The sequence below is a fragment of the Taudactylus pleione genome, unplaced genomic scaffold (genome assembly GCF_031769625.1).
Source record: "Taudactylus pleione unplaced genomic scaffold, aTauple2 ptg000157l, whole genome shotgun sequence".
Taxonomy (NCBI): domain Eukaryota; kingdom Metazoa; phylum Chordata; class Amphibia; order Anura; family Myobatrachidae; genus Taudactylus; species Taudactylus pleione.
In genome coordinates, this window is record NW_028284559.1 from 7,181,082 (window position 1) to 7,203,417 (window position 22,336).

General features: G+C 43.8%; 1 protein-coding gene across 1 annotated transcript in view; it reads right to left on the reverse strand.

Annotated features, from left to right (window-relative positions):
• Nucleotides 1-1,170: 1,170 nt before the first annotated feature.
• AP3M1 (adaptor related protein complex 3 subunit mu 1) overlaps nt 1,171-22,336 on the reverse strand; it is a 30,170-nt gene continuing 9,004 nt past the window's right edge. The window contains exons 3-9 of the mRNA XM_088475013.1: nt 21,819-21,990; nt 12,866-13,003; nt 6,494-6,579; nt 5,798-5,931; nt 5,208-5,415; nt 3,678-3,822; nt 1,171-2,078 (exon numbers count right to left, since the gene is read on the reverse strand). Coding sequence (XP_088331139.1) covers nt 1,978-2,078; nt 3,678-3,822; nt 5,208-5,415; nt 5,798-5,931; nt 6,494-6,579; nt 12,866-13,003; nt 21,819-21,990 — 984 coding nt within the window. The 3' untranslated portion in view covers nt 1,171-1,977. The remainder of the gene's footprint in view (nt 2,079-3,677; nt 3,823-5,207; nt 5,416-5,797; nt 5,932-6,493; nt 6,580-12,865; nt 13,004-21,818; nt 21,991-22,336) is intronic.

Here is a 22,336-nt window from a genome sequence, read left to right on the forward strand (position 1 = left end):
TCTCTGTTACTGCTCATTCTACTCTCTGTAGGCCCTTCGTGGGCAGTTAGTCGTGGTGCCTCGGCTGTACAGTTTTGTAAGGCGGCCACATGGTCTTCTAGCCAGTCCTTTCTGCGGTATTATGCCTTTGATACGTTTGCCACTCAAGATGCTTACTTCGGGCAGCGGATTCTCCTTTCTGCACAGGAGCGTCCCCGCCCTTGAGGGTACTGCTTTTGGAATCCCCAAGGTTTCCTGTGGACCTTCTATTAACCCTGAAGCAGAAAAGTAGAGCGATCTTAAGAACTTAACCTTTGTTATCTCTTTCTACGAGGTCCATAGGATCCACAGGGTGCCCGCCCTGACACACCTGTGCTTTTAGATGGGCTTCGCTCTGGTCACCGGTTTTCGGTCTCCTTCGGTGTGAAAATGTGATTCTAGTGTGTTCCAGACTTTCTTCTCTCTCTTTTATCCTCCTCCAGCATTTGGCTTGCAATGCTCCAGAGGAGCTTCCGGCCTGGAGTGTAGAGGGAGGCCCTGTTGCATCCTGGGAGAAAATTTTTTTTTAACTGCATGATGCCTGGATGTCTTCGTCCTCACCTATACCCCAAGGTTTCCTGTGGACCTCATAGAAAAAGGGATAACAAGGGTAAGTTCTTACCTTATCTCTACTTTTTCCAGGTGTCAGAATCACAAGTGAAACAATTAGAACCACCTATGGATGTTTTTAAATGTGACAGTCAGTAATGAAGCCGCTAGTGCTCCAGCAAGGAGATATGGAAAGCATGTACTGTATATGCCTGGTATTTTATGAGATGATTGATCCACTTTAATTATGTCTACATGTTTTAAAAGAATAAATATGTTATATATGATAAAGGACCACTAAAATGGAAATTGCAGGATAATAAAAAGGAAATTATATCATTATCTAAGTGTGTACACTCTGGCATGTGTGGTGTGATCACCTAAGTGCACTAAGCTCTGTGGCCCCTCATCCAGTGCACTGGATGGCTAGATCATGTTTCATATGGCCGTCTATATGCCTGTCCAAATACAGTGAGAGCTGATCAGCATTATGGGGCTTTTAACCATGGTTTGCTTAACATTTACGATGCCTTTTGTGCAGTGGATAAAAGGTGAATAGGCTAAATAAATCACATTAGTTCAAATGTTTTTATATATAGAAACATGTATATTTTATATTCAAACAATATTAGTTGATTTCACATATCTTCACCCGCACATAGAGCCTCATTTAAATACATGATTACACCAATTATATTAATACAGACTGTTTAAAAAAAAAAAACTACTTCTGATACCAGCTTTTTCGCTGATGGCACTGGTGAAACGTTTTCACTGACTGGTCTGTCATCCTGCAGATCTGCGGCCAGTGAAAGGATTAAGGCATTTAGGTAGGAAGAAAGGAAGGAATAACCGACATGTCATACCAAAGGGGTGTGCATTGTAACCTTTATACACTAGTGTTTGAGGTGATAGCTACAATGTACCTTTGGCCTCGCAAGTGATTAACTGGATACAGTGGTGAAATGCATTAGAGATGCTTCTTTAATTGTCCAATTTGACAGCATTGGGTCAATTTCATTGTAGTCTTGAAATTGGCAGATACGGAACAATTGTATTTATCTTTTCCTATAAAGCAGCAGCATATATGGCCATAGGAAGAATTGATTGGTCCAAAACAATCCTGTTACCCTTGCAGGTATTACTCATTCATTATGTGAGTAAAGCAGAATTCACTCATAATGAAAGCATATATGGTTTCCGTATGTGGAATAATCCAGCTTGTTCCCTTTTTAGTTTTGGCATTTCCACTGCTGCCATTTTTTTTTTTAGAGCCCCTAAACAGTAGGTAGAAGCTTTCATTTCCCCTCGGCAGAAGAGAAAACATTTGGAGACACTGACTTATTGTAAAGCTCCGGGATGTGTTCATGATTACTGCTCCTCTTGTGTGCCGTGCAGTAACAGCACAGCTTATGTGCGCACCTGGAACTTTCCCGCTTTGGTCAGATATTTCACTCCTTTAAAAGGTTTGTATTTCTCTCCGTACATGTCCAGGCGATTCACCTTGAGTCCTGCGGATAAAGACACGATCAGAAAAGGGTGTTTTTTTTTTATATAATAGGCAGCCTGACAAAGCTCTATTAATGCTTCCTCTCCCCAATCATAGGGCCGTATTCAATTAGCAGCGAAAACTTACTTTTTTTGCCATTGAAAAAACTGTGAAACCGGCAAACAGGTGAAAAATGGAGAAAAAAAAAAATGGAGAATGGTTCTCTCCATCCCAGACCAGGAGATGGGGTGTCCAAAGGATTCTGAAAGAAATCCCCACAGTTTTAGCCCAAAATAGGGATTTTGCAGGGGGGGGTTTTTTCTCCTCGTCTGGGATGGAGAAACCTTTTCTCCATTTTTTTTTTTTTTTTTTTTTCCGCCTGTTTGCCAATGCTTTTTTTTGTGTGAAAAACGTCCCTTAGTATTTATGCAATGTAAGGAGGATGGCAGTGTATGCAATGTTTTGATTTTGGAAAAAAATATTTCCCTATATAACCAAGCCAAAGGTCACACTTTCATTTGAGTAGTATTGGAATACATTTTAGAATGATGAATGACCTTCATAAAGCCAATGCAATGTTAACTACGCGAAAAAATTAAACCAATATAGTTTCCATAGGGCACCATATAAAAACAGGACTAACCTTTCAGTATTAAACCCAATATGCAGAAAGATACACAGCCTAAGCTCAATTGATTTAAACTTTTATTTGGGTGACCAACAGCTTGGATAATCACCCTCACAAAACTTAAAAATAGTTGATTGCAAAATGATATACAGATTCAGTAAATGGCAAATCTACTTGCCAATAAATACTTAAATAAAAGAATGCTCAATTAGAGCTACAGATCTGTCCACATACATCTTATTTCCTTGCACGTTAAACAGCCCTTCTAGACGAGCCATGCCGTGACTTGGGACACAGAGCATCGTTTCGTGCTACTTTTTACCTTCAAATGTGTCTTATTCGTAAAGTGGTGTGAATAGGACACACAAGCAGCTTCTGCTTAATAAAATTATATGCGGCATGCCTATACTCTGTGTGCAACTGTATCTGCATGTGAAATGCTACGTTCGTGTCACTAGTGTAGCATTTCGCATGTAGCTGCAATCGCACACAGTATAGGCGTGCCGCATATAATTTTAATCAGCAGAAGCCGCTTTGCGAATAAGACGCATTTGAAGGTAAAAAGTCACACGAAAATATGCCTGGCGCTCCAGATTTAATGCGGCATGTAGTGTAAAAAGTATGTGGTCACATCTGTATTTTACTGAAGCAAAAAACAGCCTTAAAAGATGTTGATGTTTTGGGGTTGAAAAAATAAATAAAAAAATTCCCTTCCAATACAGATCGATGTACTGGAATCCAGAAGCATCTGCTGCCTGTAAGAGGTCACCCTGTTTTGCTTCACTAAAATAGCTTTAATGAGCAAGTTTCTGATACAAGAATGCATTGGCGTGTAGCCTTGCTTTATACGGAATCTATACATTGCATTTGGCCTTGAGGAGGCCTGTTATGCCGGGATATCGCCCCTGCTGGATGGAAGTTCTGACTGGAGGCTCCACACCCACACTTCTCTTAATTGTAAAATGATAACAAAAAGCCTAAAAGGATCCATACCTGAGATTGAAAACTGCTGGATCTTGAAGTTAATATTTAAACTGGGGTTCTCTTCTGGTTTTAGGGCACCAGATTGCAAAGAGATGATTCCTTTTATGTTGGGTAGTTTCTGTACATTTATCTTGCCAATGTCCCAGTTAAGCACCTAATAAAGGAAAAGGGGATATGAGGTGGTTGTCGTTTGATTGTGAATTGCCAGGTTGCTGGCCATTCGCAAATCCAAGAATATTCACAATCAATAGTACAATAAAGAAATGGCATTTCTCTAAACATATGAAACTCATTCTTTATTAAGGAATAATTACTGTACCCCTTGACAAGTTCACATTGATTAAGCAGCAAAAGTAAATACCTGTGGAGTCAGTGATGGAGATAGTCAGTGAAAGCCTGGTGATAGAGGTTATGGAAATGGGGATGTAGTTATGAGGCATCCGAATTCCGACAAGGGATTTAAGATAGGCGACGGTATTTCGACGCCTGTCTTAATCCCGACGCCGGACCGAACGAGGTAAGTCCGGACGCCCTTAGCGTGAGCCGTGGGGGAGGGTGTTAGCTTTAGGAAGCGTAGCGGGGTTAGGTTTAGGGTGCAGTAATGAGTGGTAGGGATAGAGTACTTATTGCCCTGTCAGGATCTTCTCCCGTCGGGATAGGAACCGGCGGCTATTTACCCATTCCATGGAAATAGATCAGCTCAGCCCAGTATATTATAGGGGCAGGTAGCAACCAGCTCATTATTACTGAACAGTCCTGTTAGATCAACCTACAAAACTATCTATTTGTGATACATGCATTGTAAACCATGACTTGTAGGCTAATCAAAAGTGAATATATAGTAGTATTTTTTTGGAAGTCCCTACATCATTTCTCGTGTAGTGCTGACATTGGATCAGTTTCCTGAATGAGTGCAAGAAAAACCAACCAAAAAAATAGACTGGACAAATTACTGTTCTAGAGGACTAATATAAGTTGACGTCTTGTTAATACTGCCGACTCAACTAAATGGAATCTTTAGCTCAATACTGTTTTTCTTTCAGTCTTTACATCACTATAATAATCAATGAACCCTTCTTTTGAAAACAGTGGGCAACTGTGGTATCACTGCGTAAACATTGGACATCTGAGTAACCGTCAGGTGAAATCACACTGCTGGGGGCCAGTAAAGCTGCATCCACCACAGGCCTTGCCATGATGGCCCCCGTTATCTGGAAAGCTGCTGGTCGCAAGCAGTATGTCATTCATGCTTTGGACATTGCAGAAACAGATCTGCAAACATCAGAGATTTATGTAAATACTGAATTTACATAAATCTCAATCAGGCCCAATATTAAGCGAATTCTGCTTTGTTTGTTTTTTTAATTTAATTAAGGCCAAACCAGGTAACATCTAGATTAATTTTTGTTCTACCACAACCATTACTGTTGTGGCACTCATTGCTCACACTAAGAATACTCCTTCCTAAAAGGTAAAGTCATTACAGTGGCTCATCCCATAGCTGATTGTTATGGTAAAGAGTTGAAAAACGTGACGTACTTTGTTAACTGGATCAAACGTGTAGGTTCCTTGTGTTGGGGTGAGGTTCATATTCAGGACAACCTTGGGCATGTTTACTGTGAGCACTATGCTTTCCACAGTCTTTCCCATGTTCTGCTTGGGACCCACAGTCACATCAAACCGCCCACTGGTGCTGTTCTCTTGGAAGGTGATGCTGTGCTTCAGGTACACTGGAATGGCAACCAGGCTGCGGAGGAATTAGAGGTTATGAATAATAAAAGTACATACACACATGTATCTCATGCTATCCTCCTGAATGTGATCTATTTGTATATCAATGCCTTACAAGAAAATTATTTTACATTAAGTGCAAAAGAAGTCAATTGTGATGTTCTTCTAATCTCTCAGTTTATACATAATACATGACCAAGTTCAAGTTTATCACATCAGGAGATTGTGATGGAGGGGGCCACACACTTTCCATCCGAAGTGCTGCTCATGTTCACATATTAAGCAGCAAAAGAGAGTAAATGGTCCTTTGTTTTATTTGAGCTTTCATCTGCTCGGACTGTGTGGGCTGCTAGTGAGGGGAGCATGTTCATTGCATAACTTAGATTCTCGGGACATACTTCTGTGAGCTAACACGATAAGACATCAGCTGGAAGTTGCCATCAGGAGGAATGAAGGAGAGAACTCGTTCAGATTCCCAGCGCTTGTAACGCACACAAGGGTGGAAGCTGACATCATCCAGGAGCCGCGGGTTCTGTGAGTAAGGTGAAAGCATTAGCATGGCATCACTTGCCACAAATTGCATATAAAGGTTCTTTTATGCTGCAATTTAATGTTAGGGCGGCTCTGAGCTTGTTTTCTGGTTCCTCCCATCTTTCCCACACTTTAAGCAAAGTTGTGATAACTTATAATACTTCTGTCCTGCAGTGTAGACGGGAAGAAGTACAGAGGGAGCTGGGGAAGTTTTAGCACAACCATACAGAAGAAGGTCTCTGGGTAAATGTAAGAGGCTGCGGCTTTGAGTCATCAGCGAATCCAGTCCAAGACTGCCTGAAGTTTTAAAGTAGCAGTCTTTTAATAGGCTGGTTTAAAAAGACACCAAGAACAATGGTAGTGTTTTCCATGGGCTGGTAAACTGATTTTCAGTACGCTCTGTAACAGCTTTGTCTATCAGCTTTGAGAGGAGTTACAAATAAATGGAGATAGTGTCCAAGTCTGTACGGAGAAACCCAGCCATGTAAAACTTCCAGCTACAGTGTCCAGTACACCCCTGAAAAAGCATGAAATGACATCAAATGTAATGACTTTTATTTTACCATGAAAGACAGAGTGAGGTCAGGCATACCAGACATCTTAACACAGGCATCCACTACTCCTTGGATCTCTGCGAACACCGTGGACCCTGTGGTGGGAAGAAGAGTATGATTAGATAACACCTCTCTCTCAGTTGGGGGTGGTTCATGCCTTGTACAGTGTTAGAATACAAACTGAATCTCTATGATAAGACAGTTTAACAGGTAGAACTTATCAGTGGATTTATTTGAACTTAAACAAAGGCACTTATTAAAACACGGATTGTAGAATAAATCACGGTTTGACTAATAGTAATATAAAGAAATATACTATGATATATATTTAAATATCAATATTGTTACTATGTATGAACATGCAATAATACCAAGGGATAGACCGGTGATGCCCCAGTCAGCGCTAAGATAATGGTAGTGATATAGCGGCACATGATGAGCTGAATGAGAACCAGAGTACTAATGAGCAGGAGAATACTTGTTACATATTTGGTAAAGTCACATATTGGATGTAATGCATCAATGAGTACTCTGGGCCACATGTAGGGTTGGATGTAAACTTATTTCCCCATAAAATGTTTTTTTTTTTTTTTCTTGCTTACAGTAGAATTGAGTATTTCTCAGTCTCCACTGTTCTCAGACCATAAACAGTCCCTCTAGCTCACAGGTTCTCAAACTCAGGGCCTGATTCAGAGCCGGACGCTCTGAATCAGGGCGTTTTTTTTTTTTGGTTCGTCCTCCTGGACGCTCGCATAGCTGTGGGTTACCACCCACAGCTTATGTGAGTGTCCATGATGATGGTCAAGACCATCGCGACCATCGGGCTTGCGACGAGACCCTGCGGTAGGGTCTCGCTACCGCAAGCCCTGGAGTGATTTTGGCCAAAATCACTCCCACTGACATCACTAGTGATGTCAGTGGGGCTGGATCCAGACGGTAGGTGTTCCCATGGGAACGCCTCCATCTGGGCAGCCACGCCCCGGCGCGCCCACCAAAGGGGGCGTGCTGTCACCATCGACAGCACGCCCCCTTTGGTGCGAGACCCTGAGCGACGGCTTCCCCGTCGCTCGCCGGGTCTCGCGTATGCGCACGACGGAGCAGCCTCCGTCGTGCGCATGCGCATTTGGGTACCATTGACCTGCTTGCAAGCGTCCTGCGCTCGCGAGCGGGTCTGAATGAGACCCTCAGTCCCCAGGACCCCAAACAGTGCATGTTTTGCAGGTCTCCTCACATAATTACTAGTGAAATAGTTAGCTGCACCTGTAGATCTTTTAAAATGTGTCCGTGAGTAATGAATACACCTGTGCACCTACTGGGTGACCTGCAAAAAGTGAACTGTGTGAGGTCCTGAGGACCGAGTTTAAGAACCACTGCTCTAGCTGCTTAATGTAGGAGTTCTCACAGGTCTCCATCCACATCACCAGCTGTCTTCACAACTAGTATGAAATCCTGCTCCAGTAGTACAGTATTATGCATGTCCAACCCAAGCTTAAGATCTGATTTTAAGTTCAAAACAGATAAATGGCATAAGATGAAAATGGCTTTATAGCAAACAGCTTAATACTAGGGGATTCATGTATTTAACCAAATTCTCTGTTGTGCATGTAATTTCTGCCATGGTGTAATTATTAAGAATGGTAGATCTAAAAGGACTTAAATCATAATTTTGATTTACCTACTGGGGTGCAGTGAAAGCAAAATATGCGCTATAGTGCGTATTTACACGCTACAGACACTAAGGGACCCAGTTTTTAAAACTGACCAAGTATTGTAGGACGCGATGTGTGTGTGACACAATGACATCCTTCAGCGTCTCCTCTCGCGAGATCTGCTGCCTAGATTCCCGGAAGCTCCACATCAATCAGAGGCAGCAACCAACATAGGAACCAGGGATGGTGAGAGAGTGGGGAGCTGCAGCGGCGTCCCACGGGATCAGATCAGCCCATGGGAAAGCCTGCAGATGTTATTATAGTATACTGAAGCACCTTAGTTTGGGAGCAAATTCTATTGTTATTTGCTCCCATACATTCCCAGGTTTTCCTACATCCCACCAAACAGATTGGACAGATATATGTTTTTAGGTGTGTACGCAGCTTTACACACCTTGCAGAAAATTCTCCGCTGATTCATATCTGCCGCATAAGAGGTCATGTTACCTGAGATGTATAATATACTCTATGTAAATTGTAAAGTTGCAGGAGTCTATTTTTGGCATGGATACAAGCGGTCTTTGGCATTGCCAAAGCTTATTCCACATATCCAGAGGACCGTACTTCCTGGGACCACTTGTCGTTATGTTGGGAGGGGGGATAATGAGGAGGGGAGAAAGCCTGAGGAAAGGGAACAGCGTGAAACAGGAGGGCAGGGAGTAGGAACTGAAGCAAGAAGTTAGCAGAGGTCAAAGGAAAAAAACTGGAGGTGAGGGTAGGTGGAGGCAAGTGGTGAGCCAGCCGGCCATCAGTGAGGAGCAGACCAGCCCCTGCCATGATAGGCTGTGTGCTATAAGCCTAAGTATACTGCCCTGGGCTGACAGCTCCCAGCTATTTCAGGCATAGAGGCGCAACTCCACTGACAGCAGCAGAAGATTTAATATATGGCTAATTGGCAGACCAACCTACAACCCCCCCTCTCCCCCCTCCTTTCTCAAATGCTGGGAACAGACCCAAATTTTAGCCTGACAGACATGGACCCTTTGCTCCCACTTCCATCAGCTCACTATATACCCGGGAACCTGTCAGGAGGTGTTTCTTCAGGTTATAAACAGAGGTTTAACAACCTACATTAATCCGAGCATAGTTACGCACAAAACGCGGTCTTCATCAGGATACATACAAACAGAGTACAGGACACACGTGTGTGCCCTGTACTCTGTTTGTATGTGTCCTGATGAAGACCGCGTTTTGTGCGGTCGAAACGTCGACCTTGTGACCACGTAACTATGCTCTGATTAAAGTGGGTTGTTAAACATCGGTTTATAACCTGAAGAGAAGCCCTGGTGAGTGCATTCTTTTATGTGCCTTTTGAAAATATTTGATATCTATTGGATGTCAATGAATGCGACCCCCATGCATTTGCTATGCTGTGTGGATGTGAGTGCTGACTTACTTTGGAGATAGATATATATTATTAAATACATTTCATAACACATATGGCTGTCATATACTGAACTGATTTCATATAGAAGGACAAATAGATACGCCCAATGGGTGAAGCAAAAGACACCCCTTTCGGGGGGAATGACACACCCCTTAGTGGTGCGATGCACATAGCATGGAATATTATTTGCCCTGCTGTAATCTCCATGACATTCATTTTGAAAAAGTAGGCAAGTAAGGAATGGGGAGGATGGCTGGTTTATCATATATGCGGATTTAGGTGGTTTTTTTTGAAAATTGTTCATTGAGGGTGGGAAGGATGCATTTTCATCTTTCTTATATTGGATTTTAGGATGGTAGTTATAAACTCCCATGAAGCTCATGTCCTATGGACCCATTTACTTAATTGCCTGCTACAAAATTTATCATACATGGGGGTTTATGTATCAAGCTGTGAAAAGTGGACCAGTGGATAAGTTGCCCATAGCCACCAATCAGCTTCCAAGTAGCATTTATCAAGTACAGGCTATAAAATAGGTAGTAACTGATTGGTTGCTATGGGCAAGTTCTCCGATGTCCATTTCTCGGCTCTTTCCCAACTTGATACATAAACACTATAAAGGGCCTGATTCAGCAAGGATCGCAACTGCAATTACGTACGCAATCGTACGATTGTTGTGTACTGCGCATGCATCGCAGTGTGCGAACACTCCACTGCAATCGCAATGGCTACGCAGACCCATCATCGCAGAGTGATTGGCAGTAAGTACTGCTTGGGGGTGGTGACAACGGGGAGGGGGGAGGAAGGGGGGGGGGGGGAAGGTAGAGGGTGTATGGCAAAACGCAGGTGTGCTAATGCGTTTTCACACCGTTGCAGGGACGTGCATAAATTATCCACTGCAATGCCATACACAGCATGAACTCTCACTGCGTACCGGAAGGTTAGCAATTTCTGAGTAAGGTCAGAGCTTGTGCGAGGCTGCGATTATACCCGATGTTACCGATGGTTTTGCAGTCTTGCTAAGTATTACGGATGTATGAAAGGTAAGGTAGATGTCCTTATGTTGTGCTGCGATGGCATAGCTATCGCAGAGGATTAGCATATGATCGCAGTGAGACTGCATGCGTAATCGCTATTGCAATCCATGCTGATTCAGGCCCAATGTTCATTACTGACCTGACATATGAGATAAAAAAAAAAATGAAGAAAACTGAAGGGTACAAACTACTGCTCTTATAGTAATAGTTGGCAGACCAAAATCAGAGGTGGATGCTAAGGCAGCCCCGACTGCGCCTTCATGCTAATGCCGCAGCCGATGGGATTCACACAGAGACACACCATTCACCACTGCACTAGCCCTATGGAGGCGCAGAATGTCCATCTGAATATGGGTACCAAAATAAGTGCAACTGCAGAAAACGGCACAGTCGAAAACCGCGACGTGTCTGGCTAGCTACTACCACCCAGGAATGCCCACTGACATCGCCTCTCTCTGCATCCAAATTTGTTCTGCAGCAATGACTGGGGCGCGTGCGCAGACTGATAAAAATCGTACGCTTGAGTTCAACATCAATCAGGCCCAGAATCCGTAACATTTATTGTATCCATACTAAACTTCTGATAATGTCCTATATACAGTTGTGGTGTAAATATTTACGCGATGTTGCTCAAAGCGGACTTTAATATAACCAGTGCTAGTCAGCCTATTACTGTATGACTGTAGAGTATATATGAGAACATTGAGCAATCCTTAGTGACAAGGATCAGCAATTATCCAGCATCTCTCTTTTTTGGTCCTTGCTTTTCTGGTCCTTGTGTATGCTGCTTGTCATTTGTTGGCTATATTCCACCTTTGCTAATCTAGGGCCTGATTCAGACCCACTCGCGAGCGGCTGTCCGCTCGCAAGTGGGTCGATGGTGTGCACTGCGCATACGCACGACGGAGGGAGCTCCGTCGTGCGCATGCGCGAGACGCGACGAGTGAAGGTCTTTCCTTCGCTCGTTGTGTCTGATCAAAGGGGGCGTGCTGTTGATGTTGATTGACAGCACGCCCCCTTTGGTGGGCGTGCCGGGGGCGTGCCTCCCAGACGGGGGCGTTCCCAAGGGAACGCCTACCGTCAGAAGCCGGCCCCACTGACATCACTAGTGATGTCAGTGGGAGAGATTTTGGCTCTGATAGAGCCAAAATCACTCCGGGCCTTGCGGTTGAGAAACTCAACCGCAGGCTCCGGCTCGCAGTGGCGATGGTCGCGATGGTCAAGACCATCGCGACCATCAACCTGCACGCTCGTATAGGCTGTGGGTAGTGACCCACAGCTATACGAGCGTCCAGGAGGACGCTCCATAATTATGGAGGTGGGCCCTGATTCAGAGCGTCCGGCTCTGAATCAGGGCCCTAGTTTCTAAATAAGCCCTTTGTGTGTTTTTCCTACCAAACTCCTTGTTTTTGAACAACAAACCATTTAGAATAACCAAACATCAAGTGTTAAGATTATTAAATTGACTCCCTAAATACAGCCTATACAGTTTAGTTATACAGTTTATTTTTTTCCTACTACATTCAAATCAATGGGCGTTGTTCCATCTTCCATGAGAAGAGAGCAGGAACACTGCAGATAGCATGGTGTTATGGGGAAGCATGGCACATGTGCAGATGCCATTCCTGGAGACACCAGCCCTGCTAATCCGAAGTCTTTTTTATGCAATCTATTTTTTATTGAAAATAAGGGCAGTTCACAATCAACTTTGGACAAGGGCACAAAATCAATCAGAATAAAAGCAGAGCAAAAACAGTTAAGTATCAGAAACACTAAAGCTGTGGAATCAATGGTGTAAACTATAACCCAAAATCTGAAGATGAACTGAACATGAAAACGGTGTTAGGAAGCATCACTACAAATAAAGAAAACACTTAAATTAAGCGGGTTCGGAGGACAGAAGAGAGAAGGAAAAAGGGAGGAGAAAAACGACAGGGTAAGGAGAGGAAGAAGTTTCACAAAGAAATAGCAACTATCAGGGAATATTCTGTGGTTGTGTTAAGGGATTCTCAGAGAAGGGGCACAGTGAGGGCCTTGTATCAAGTTTAAGATAAGTTACATGGAGGATAAATGGAAAAGGTTACAATTAACAAGGGGATAAAACTCTAAATAAAATGTTTTGCTAATAAAAATAAACCAGTAACACTTCTATTAAGCATTCTTACCTTGCAGCATTTTTTCCCACACCTGCCTAAAACTTTTGCACAGTACTGTAAGTGAGACATAAAATACTGCATAACCTCATTACCTGATTTATCTATGATAGCATCCACCTCCTCAATGACGTCAAAATAGGCCTCGTTGTTGTTGTACTTGACTCCTGCCCTTCTCCAGGGGATGTTTGAGAGTTGTCCAGAGGGCAGTGTGTCCCCCATGTTGCTGCTCCCTTTTAAATGATAAAGAATTAAATGAAGCACAAGCTGATTCTGTGCAGATAGGTAAAAGGTTTCAGAAATCATTGCTGAAATAATATGCACATTTTTGACAGTTTCATACTATCTTTGATGTGCCCCGATGTAGTTGGTCACCATTGTTCACAGATCCTGGCAACCAGCAGCTATAATAAAATCTGTATACTGTATGTGGGCCGCCCACTTGTCTGTGAGCCTGATGAATGGATGCCTCGGGAAAACTTCTTGTACCATCTCAAAATGATTTATATTTTAAAGGGAACATATGTCAGTAACGTGACACAATGGCGGGGAATAAAAATTGCCAACATTGACGCAATGTACCATTCAGAAACCGCACATCGCATCCTGCCGGCATCCCAAGTTTTCCCTCACATCCCATAGAGGTGCGTTGGAAAACTTAAGTCAGCACTACTGTAACTGCCCGATAAGCGCACAGCTGGGCATCGTGACAATGCCCAGCGGCACCTTGTGCTGAATTGAATTGCCCCCCGCACATTTAATAATCCAATATGAGAGAGTCTTTGTTGGCAAAAACAGATAAATGTTTTCAGTTTTAATGAGGCCCTTTCAAGTATGGGAGCCAAACACAGCTGCACAAAACAGAACTGTATGAGAACAACATACATGGAGTAAAGCTGGCGACATACTAGCAATCTGATAAACAGTACAATTTTACTGCCAGTGATCCTTGAGATATTGGTGCTACAGATGAAGCAATGTTTTTTTTTTTTTAAACTGATTTTGGGTGTGTGGCCATAAGGATGATGACAAACAAAAATATTGGAGGAAAGAGGGTCAGATTATCAGGAATGCCCACACACTACACAATATTGTTACATCGTGGCCAACAGATATAAAAAATTCAGAACAATCGGAGCTGAGCATTTCTCCTTCATCCACTAGAGGATACTGGAGCTTCAGACAGTGGGGTATAGACGGTGGTCGAGTAGAGCCTGGCACTTTAAAAATCTAAAAAAAAGTGTGACTGGCTCCTTCACCCCTATGCCTCATCAGCCCGTTTTTAGAATGTGCCCGAGAAGATCCAGTTTTATTAGTAATTAGATATATTTTAATTATTTTTCTTCAAGATCACTGAGGACAGGGAGACTTCTGGCTGTGACAGTTTGCCTGCACCGTGGGAGCCACCAGGGAGGGTACCGCCATGGCTACTGCAGCCTGTGTCTGGTCATCCTATGGACGGGGACCCCTTGCACAAAAGGGGAAACTTTTTACTTTATAGAGTCCTCCAACTCAGCGGGGTCCGTCACAGCTGAACCCCGCTGAGTTTCCGGGTCTCCTGCAGCCCCCCTCCCTGCCCAGCACCAGCACATGTGAGTATGCACACCTCTCCTGTCTAGCAGGAGAAGTGTTATTTTACTGCTGGGCTTGTGACAGCCAGTGCTTCCGCGCTGTCACACTAGTGTGCGCTCCCCCATCTATGTTCCCGGGGAGGACGGACCATCAAAAATGCTGAGCAGCAGACCAGCCACTTGCAGGAGTGCGGCTGTCCCCCATTCCCTCTTATGGGCAGTATATCGCTCTGGTGCTCGGCTAAGACACCCGGGCTAAGTAAAAAGGGGGACCTTGTTTGTAACTTCGGCACCAGCAGTCTTCAGCAGGAGTTGCCATTGTGGGGCGGAACTTAGCCGCGGTGGACTTCCACTCTCTAGGGAGAGTTTGGCGCCACCTCCTTCACTGCCTAGGGCTGGTTTGGCGTGCTCTACACAATGCAGTGGCAATATTTTCTCTCTCACTGTGAGGGGGAGATCCAGCTCTGATAGAAGCAAGTTGCAGCTCTTATACATGAGTAAAAGCAGCCTTTGAAAAGTCCAGAAGCCAGCTCAGTCCCTCTGCAGGCGTTTCTCTTGAAACAGCATCCAGCAGTGAATACGGACACATCAGCACTGACAGATCTAGAAGCCAGCTCAGGGGCTCTGAGTTCTGTTAGGGAGTATCATTTTCATTGTTAGATTCTGCTCTCCCTATTACTCGGTCCACCTCAGTTACTGCTGACTGTTGTGTGTTTGTGTAATTCTGTGAGTGAGAATGACTCCATCTCCCATTCTCCTACTCTGGTGCTCTGTCCGTTCTCAGTCTCATCTCGGGCTCAGTTCTTTAAAAACAGCAAACAAGACTGCTTCCCAGAAGTGCTTCACGTTTCCAACCCAGAGTCGTTGGAAGATTCTTATTCACTAAGAAACAAAATTCATTAGTCACTTTTCCTGTTTCTCTACAGCTAGTTGAACAGATGTTGGCAGCCTCGAAGCATTCAGATCCCTAGGCGGTTTCTTTCCCTTTAGCCTTTTCCTGCAGAAGCTACAGCTAAATGGGAAACTCCACCAATACTTCAGTCTCTCAACTATCAAAGAAAACTACTCTCCCAATTCCGGGGTTAACTCAGAATGCAAATTGGAGACAACATTGAATCTATCTACACTGCTGCAGGTACGCTTCTCAGACGGGCCTTGGTCGGCTCCTGGGTCAACAAAGTGGTGAAGTGGGCGGAACAGTTGGCAGAGGGCCCTCAGGTCAAATAGTCAGAGAACGGATCTCATCACCTTGGCAGAGCATATTCAGGAATAGCAGCGTATCTTGGAGACGCCTCTAGGGACATCGGCCAGGTAGGCTCCAAAACATTAGCTTTTGCTGTTGCAGCCCGCCATGCCCTGTGGCTCTGTTCTTGGCTAGCGGATGTGGAATCTAAACGCGCCATAGAAGCTCTTCCTTTCACAGGTGATATTCTGTTTGGTCCCGAGCTGGATAAGTGGATTTCCTTGGCCACAGGGGGCAAGAGCACTTTTCTACGCTTTTCGGCTCCTACTTCACGTCGCTCATTTCGAGGTCCCTCCTTTCGTTAATTTTGAGCTTCTGCGAGATTTCAGGGACAACAAGAGGTTAATTTTGAACAATTCGCGGTGGTCGTGCAAGAGGACGCCAGGCTGCAAGTCCGGACACCAAAACAGCAGACAAACCCGTGGCATGACTGGCTTCCATCCCATCAAGGGACTTCCATGGTGGGCGCTCGACTACAGCTGTTAAGGAGGTTTGATGGCAAACTTGTCCCTACACTTGGGTTCAGAATCTGGTATCTCATGGATACAAGATAGGAGTTTGCTTTCATTCCTCCAGTTTGATTTTTTTTCAACGGGGTTTCCAATGGCTCCGCTGAAGCAGCTTGTTTTTCAGGCAAGCCTTCAACAGGCTACTGCTAGCAGAGGTTCTGACTCCTACGGCTCAAAAGAATCAGGGATTCTATTCCAATTTTTTTGTTGTTCCAAAACCAGATGGGTCAGTCAGACCCATTTTAAATCTCAAATCTTTGAACTAGTACCTCGCTTTCCACAAATTCAAGATGGAATCTCTTCATTCTGTGATTGCGGGATTAGAAGCGGGGGGATTTTTGGTGTCATTAGACATAAAAGATGCCTATCTGCACATTCCGATTTGGGAACCTCACCAAGAATTCCTCCAGTTTGCCACCAGGGATGCTCATTATCAGTTCCAGGCCCTGCCATTCGGGCTCTCGTATTCACCAAGGTAATGGCGGTGATCGTAGCTCATTTGATTTTTGAAGGGGTGATGATTGTTCCTTATTTGGACGACTTGCTCATCAAGGATCTGTCAAAGGAGGATCTTTTGCGAAAGGTATCCCTTACATATCAGGTCCTGGTACAACACGGTTGGATTGTCAACTTCCATAAATCACAGCTAATACCATCTCAGAGGCTTCAATTCCTCGGGATGATTCTGTACACAACACTGCTTCAGGTTTTTCTACCCCTGAACAAGGCAATAGCCATCCAAAAATTGGTTTGCTTGGTTCTCAAGCCGAAGAAAGTATCTGTACATCTTTGCATTCAGCTTCTGGGGAACATGGTGTCCTACTTTAAGGCCATACAATTCGGCCAGTTTCACTCCAGGACATTCCAATTGGATCTTCTATCCCACTGTTTGGGTTCTCATCTGCAGATGCATCGTCTGATGAAAAGGTCTCCTCAAACCCGCATAGCCTTGATCTGGAGGCGGGTCGATGCTTCGGAATCTGGAATTGGACCCTGGTGACTATGGACGCCAATCTTAGAGGATGGTTAGCTGTGATTTTGGACAGCTACTTCCAGGGTCGTTGGTAACACCAGGAATCTCTCTTATCGATCAATGTCCTCAAACTGAGGGCAAATTGCAGGGCGCTGACTCAGGCAGCTCTGTTGCTGCAGGGACTTCCGGTTCAATCTGACAATGCCAATGCTGTGGCATATATAAACTGGCAAGGGGAAATCTGCGGCCATCTAGCCATGAGGAGGGACAAGTCGCATTCTTCGGTGGGCAGAAAGACATGTCGGGGCCATTTCTGCAGTATTCATTCCGGGGGTCGACAACTGTGAAGTGGACTACCTCAGTCATCAGGATCTCCACTCCGGGGAAAGGTCCCTCCACAAATAGACCTCATGGCCTCCTGAGCAAATCGACCGCTGCCCCTTTACTGCTTCAGGACCAGGGATCCAGATGTGGTGGGAGCAGATGCCTTGCTGATCCCTTGGCTGTACAGCTTTGTGTATCTGTTCCCACCAATTCCACTTCTTCCTCGGGTTCTTAAGCGCGAGATGTCCATGGTAATCCTAGTATCTCCGGACAGGCCTTGTCGAGCTTGATACTCAGACCTCCTGCTCCTTCTGGCGGACGAGCCCTGGCCTCTTCCATTGCGGTCGGACCTTCAACAGCAGGGTCCATTCGTATACCCCGACTTACGTCGGCTTCGTTTGACGGCTTGACTGTTGAGACCGACATCTTAAGACAACATGGCCTACCAGGGCGGTCATCCCTACTATACTTCTACGCGCTCTGTGGGTACTTCCTGGGCGGCACGTAGGAGTGCTTCGGCTTCTCAGCTTTGTCGCACCACTACCTGGTCTTCTTTGCATACATTTGTTAGGTTTTATCGTTTTGACACTTTTGCGACCTCGGCTTCAGATTTTGGATGCAGGGTGTTGGAGGTTGTTGCGCAGTCTTTCCCTCGGGATTGGTAGCTTTGGGACGTCCCCACTGTCAGAAGCTCCAGTGTCCCCTAGTGGATGAAGGGGAAAACAGGATTTTTGTACACCGTGCACCGGTCATCCCTTTCTCTGATTCCACAGTAGACACTGGACGCCCGCCCAGTGCTTCTTACCTGCTTTCTAAGTTCATTGTTCTGTTCTGTTCCAGTTCTGTTGCAGCTTTGTCTGTTGTTATGGTGCGACTGTCTGCGTTGTCTGCAATGTGTTGTCCGTTGGGACTGCGTGTTCTCCTTCTCCCCATTCTGTTACTCTGGTGTTCTGTCTGTTCTCAATCTCATCTCGGACTCAGTTCTTTAAAAACTGGGGCTGATGGGGCACAGAGGGGGAGGAGCCAGTCACACTTTTAGATTCTTAAAGTGCCAGGCTCTATTCGACCACAGTCTATACCCCACAGTCAGAAGCACCAGTGTCCCCTGGGGAATCGGAGAAAGGTATTTACCGGTAAGTATCAAAATCCTGTTTTCTGGACCGTTTTCTCAGCGTTTCTGCAAATCCATCATGCCTACACAAACGTCGGTCAGATTAACCAATAATTGAATGAGTGGGCAAATAAACGTATGTCGTGTACCCAGCTTAAAATTTTAGCGCATTGTATGTAAGCAAAGGGACTTTTGGCTGAACAGAAAATAAAATTAAATTGCATATTCTTTCCGCAGAAACTTATATTATATTTAGCCCACTTTGGGGCACTTTTATGTATTGTACCATATAAACAGTGCAAAAGAGGATAATGCCAGAAATAGGAAAAAAATGTTCCACATGTATAAAAACACCTAATTCTGCTGCAAAGCACACCCTCCACAATGTGTAAAAGAGTAATGCATGTAGGAGCGTAGATCCGTTGCGGATTTCATAGACGGATTAGCTTTAAAATGGGTCCTTTTTTGTAGCATTCAGGAAAACCATATATTCTAGAAGTTATGTATCAGGACCAAGAGGACTTGGCTGGTAATGGCTCCTGAACACGCCACGTTGCACACAGCACCTGGAGTGAGCAGCATTCTGCACAGTCACTATTTACCTTTAGCCTCTTCACACATGATCAGTTCCAACTCACACCCTCTATCTAGTGATTATGTAACCAGAGTACTGAATGGAGGATTATACAGAAATACTCTATGCTATCATAGAAGAACCAGACGTAGTACTACTTTGCATGTGAACATTTTATATAGACGGAATGCTTATGCAAACATGGTTGGATGTTTTCCTCATCCAAGATAAAATGATGTATGGTGCAGCACAGATGAGGTTGTGGTTAGCATTACTGCATCACAGCACTGAGGTCATGAGTTCTATTCTTGGTTAAGGCTGGTCTGTGCGGCATTTGTACTTTCTCCCCTTGCTTGTGTGAGTTTCCTTCCACACTCAAATTGGCTGCTGATAAAAGATTGACCCCAGTGTGTATGCGTGTTCCCTTGTGATAGGAACGATAGATTGTAATACATAGATACACTGGGGCAGGGACTTATGCAAAATACTGAAAATATGCTCTGTAAAGTGCATATATAAAAAAAAATGAAAAACTTTTGTGTATGACAGAACAGAAACCGAAACTAATAGTTTATAGAGTAATGATTAAGTCACAATACGAGGTGTGACTATTAAATAACGAGACCGTACTTGTAAAAAATAAACCATACTGAGTGAGTTAAAAGAAAGTGGGAGAACAATGACCTTGGACTATCCCAAAATGGTTTTGCACACAGTGTTCAAATAAGTTGCGTTTTCCCATGTGTCGTAAAAATACTTAGTTCAAAAGTAGAGCAACGTGTTAACTTAAAAATTTTAGTTAAATTGAACAAGATGCCCACCGAATCATTCAGAATTATCTTTATTGCCCAAGTATACAGTTGTATATCCGGAATTTAGCTCAGGTTTGCTGCATGCCAAGAGCTCACATGGAATGTCAATTTACAATCCAGTCATAAAACAATACATAAAGTAACAAACAAAAGAATGCCCTATTTAAAATACCGTACTACGCATACTTTCCGTATGCTAACCAAGTCTTATGGGGCAGACTGTACGTCACGTGCACATTTGTTTGAGTGGCACAAAAGATTTAGTGACGGTCGTAAAGATGTCGAAGTTGATGAACATCCCGGAAAGCCTTGCACATCAAAAACAAATGAAGATGTGGGGGAAAAAAAATAAAACATTTTGTCAAAGAAACGCTTGATGCAAAACTTGCCTAACATGACAAAAGTTAGTGTTAAGATGGTTCCAAAGCTTCTCACTGCCAAGCAGAAAGAAAATCGACTGTGAATTTGTACAGACATTTTGGAACAAATTCAAGTAGATTCACATATTTTAGATAGGATTGCTCTGGAAGGTCCAGGTTTCATCACTGAGACAAAACACCAGCCCATGAACTGGAAAACACCATCATTACGAAGAATGAAGAAAGCACGTCAAAGCAAATTAAAATTCAAAGCCATGTTAATTATTTTCATTGATAACAAGGGTGTTATTTTGGAAGACTGGGTAGCTGATGGCGCAACAGTGAATCAACATTACTACAAAAAAGTTCTGGTCACTTTGCTGGAAAGAATCAGAAGTTGTGGAAAAATGGTTTCATCTTCCATCAGGACAACGCACCAACACAGCTCTCTCTGTGAAGCAGTTTTTGGCCGAGAAACAGATTGCAGTGCTAGAACACCGTCCATACTCGCCAGACCTAGATCCGTCCGACTTCTTTCTTTTCCCTAAAGTCAAATCTGTAGTCCAGGGAACCCGTTTTGCATCAGTTAAGCTAGCTACGCTGTCAGATTTTTTTGATCGGGACGATTTTTCGGAAAATTGAAAGTCCCGATATCTATGCTACACATTATGCAATTTTTTCTCAGAAGCTACTGATTTGTCACCACATCACACTGATTTTGTGTATGTCCTCCCACAAAGAGGATGACATAATGACAGGAGAACATAGGAAATATGGGCAGATTATTGAGAATGCACACACTGGTCGATATTGGGAAAGTAAGGCTGAGATTTTCGCTCTTGACCGTCAGATCAGATAATCGAAGGAGTGCGTTTGTGGATGTTTTCTAACCGTTTCATAGGTACAATGCTGATTGTATGGTTCATACACAATATACAATAAATCAGGCCGATCATCCGCAAATTAGCCGAATAATTGTATAGTGTAGGAAGCTTTACTGAGGTAAGGAAGAAAACGAGACAGCTGACAGATAAAGAGCTACAGCTCGGCTTTGACCAATGGAAAATAAGAATGCAGCGGTGTGTGGATGCCGAAGGGGAATGGAGTTAAAATGTTCTTCATATAATTAAACAAATTATAGCATCAGTCTCGTTCTTTAATAGCCACACCTCGTAGTTCCCTAAAGAATGAAAATCACATTAAGTATAAACCTTAAATTAATGAAATGTAACTTTCATATAGGCTATTATTAGGTCTACTTATGCTGCAGTACTGTAACGACTGCCTGTCCACTAATGTGTATATATATTTAGATAGAATTCATTTAATCAGAGGTCTCCTTAGGTTATTTACACATGAGCAGTTAAGCAGACACTGTGGAATATTACCCTGCATTGAGTTCACCAAAAGGTGAATGCAATAAGGGCTGCCGTCAGAATAGCAAGAAATGGAAATATCATGAATGATAAATCCTCCTTTCCGCTCAGTGTGTGCTTCCACTGCAATCAACAAAGCAGCCCAAATATTTAGATAAAAAGTGCCTTAATAATAGCAAGTGAAGGGGTCACAGACCTGTGAGGGAATTCACTACAGATCTTAGTATTGTTGGGGGCTTGATCAATTCCTTCAGGATATTGGACTCTGTCGCCAGAGGAAATCCATTATCCAACATCTCTTCCAGCAGCTCGTAGACAATCACCACGTTATCCTTCAGACAGGTCTCTGAGCTCTCTCCAAAATAATCCTAAACAAAGCACAAACATGTAAAATATCAGAGAGCGAGCACCACCTATGCTACGCGTTTTGAGGAAAGGATTAACCTCTTCAGCAGGCTAATGGTACTCCGCACATCATCCTTTTCGACTAAACATGTAGCATAGGCGGTGCTCGCTGCCTGAGCCCTGTGATGAGCCTTTGGATGCTGTGGGGAGCAGCCAAAAGGGTTCATGTGCTGTAATACAAGTCCCCCAAATGCGAGTGTGATTTTAATGGTTTTTCCCCCCAAAAAAATCTTTATATACTTGATCTATAGAAGCAATTCTGTTTCTTTTGGCTGCACGCTCAGATAAATTTGCTGCACTGGTTTCATA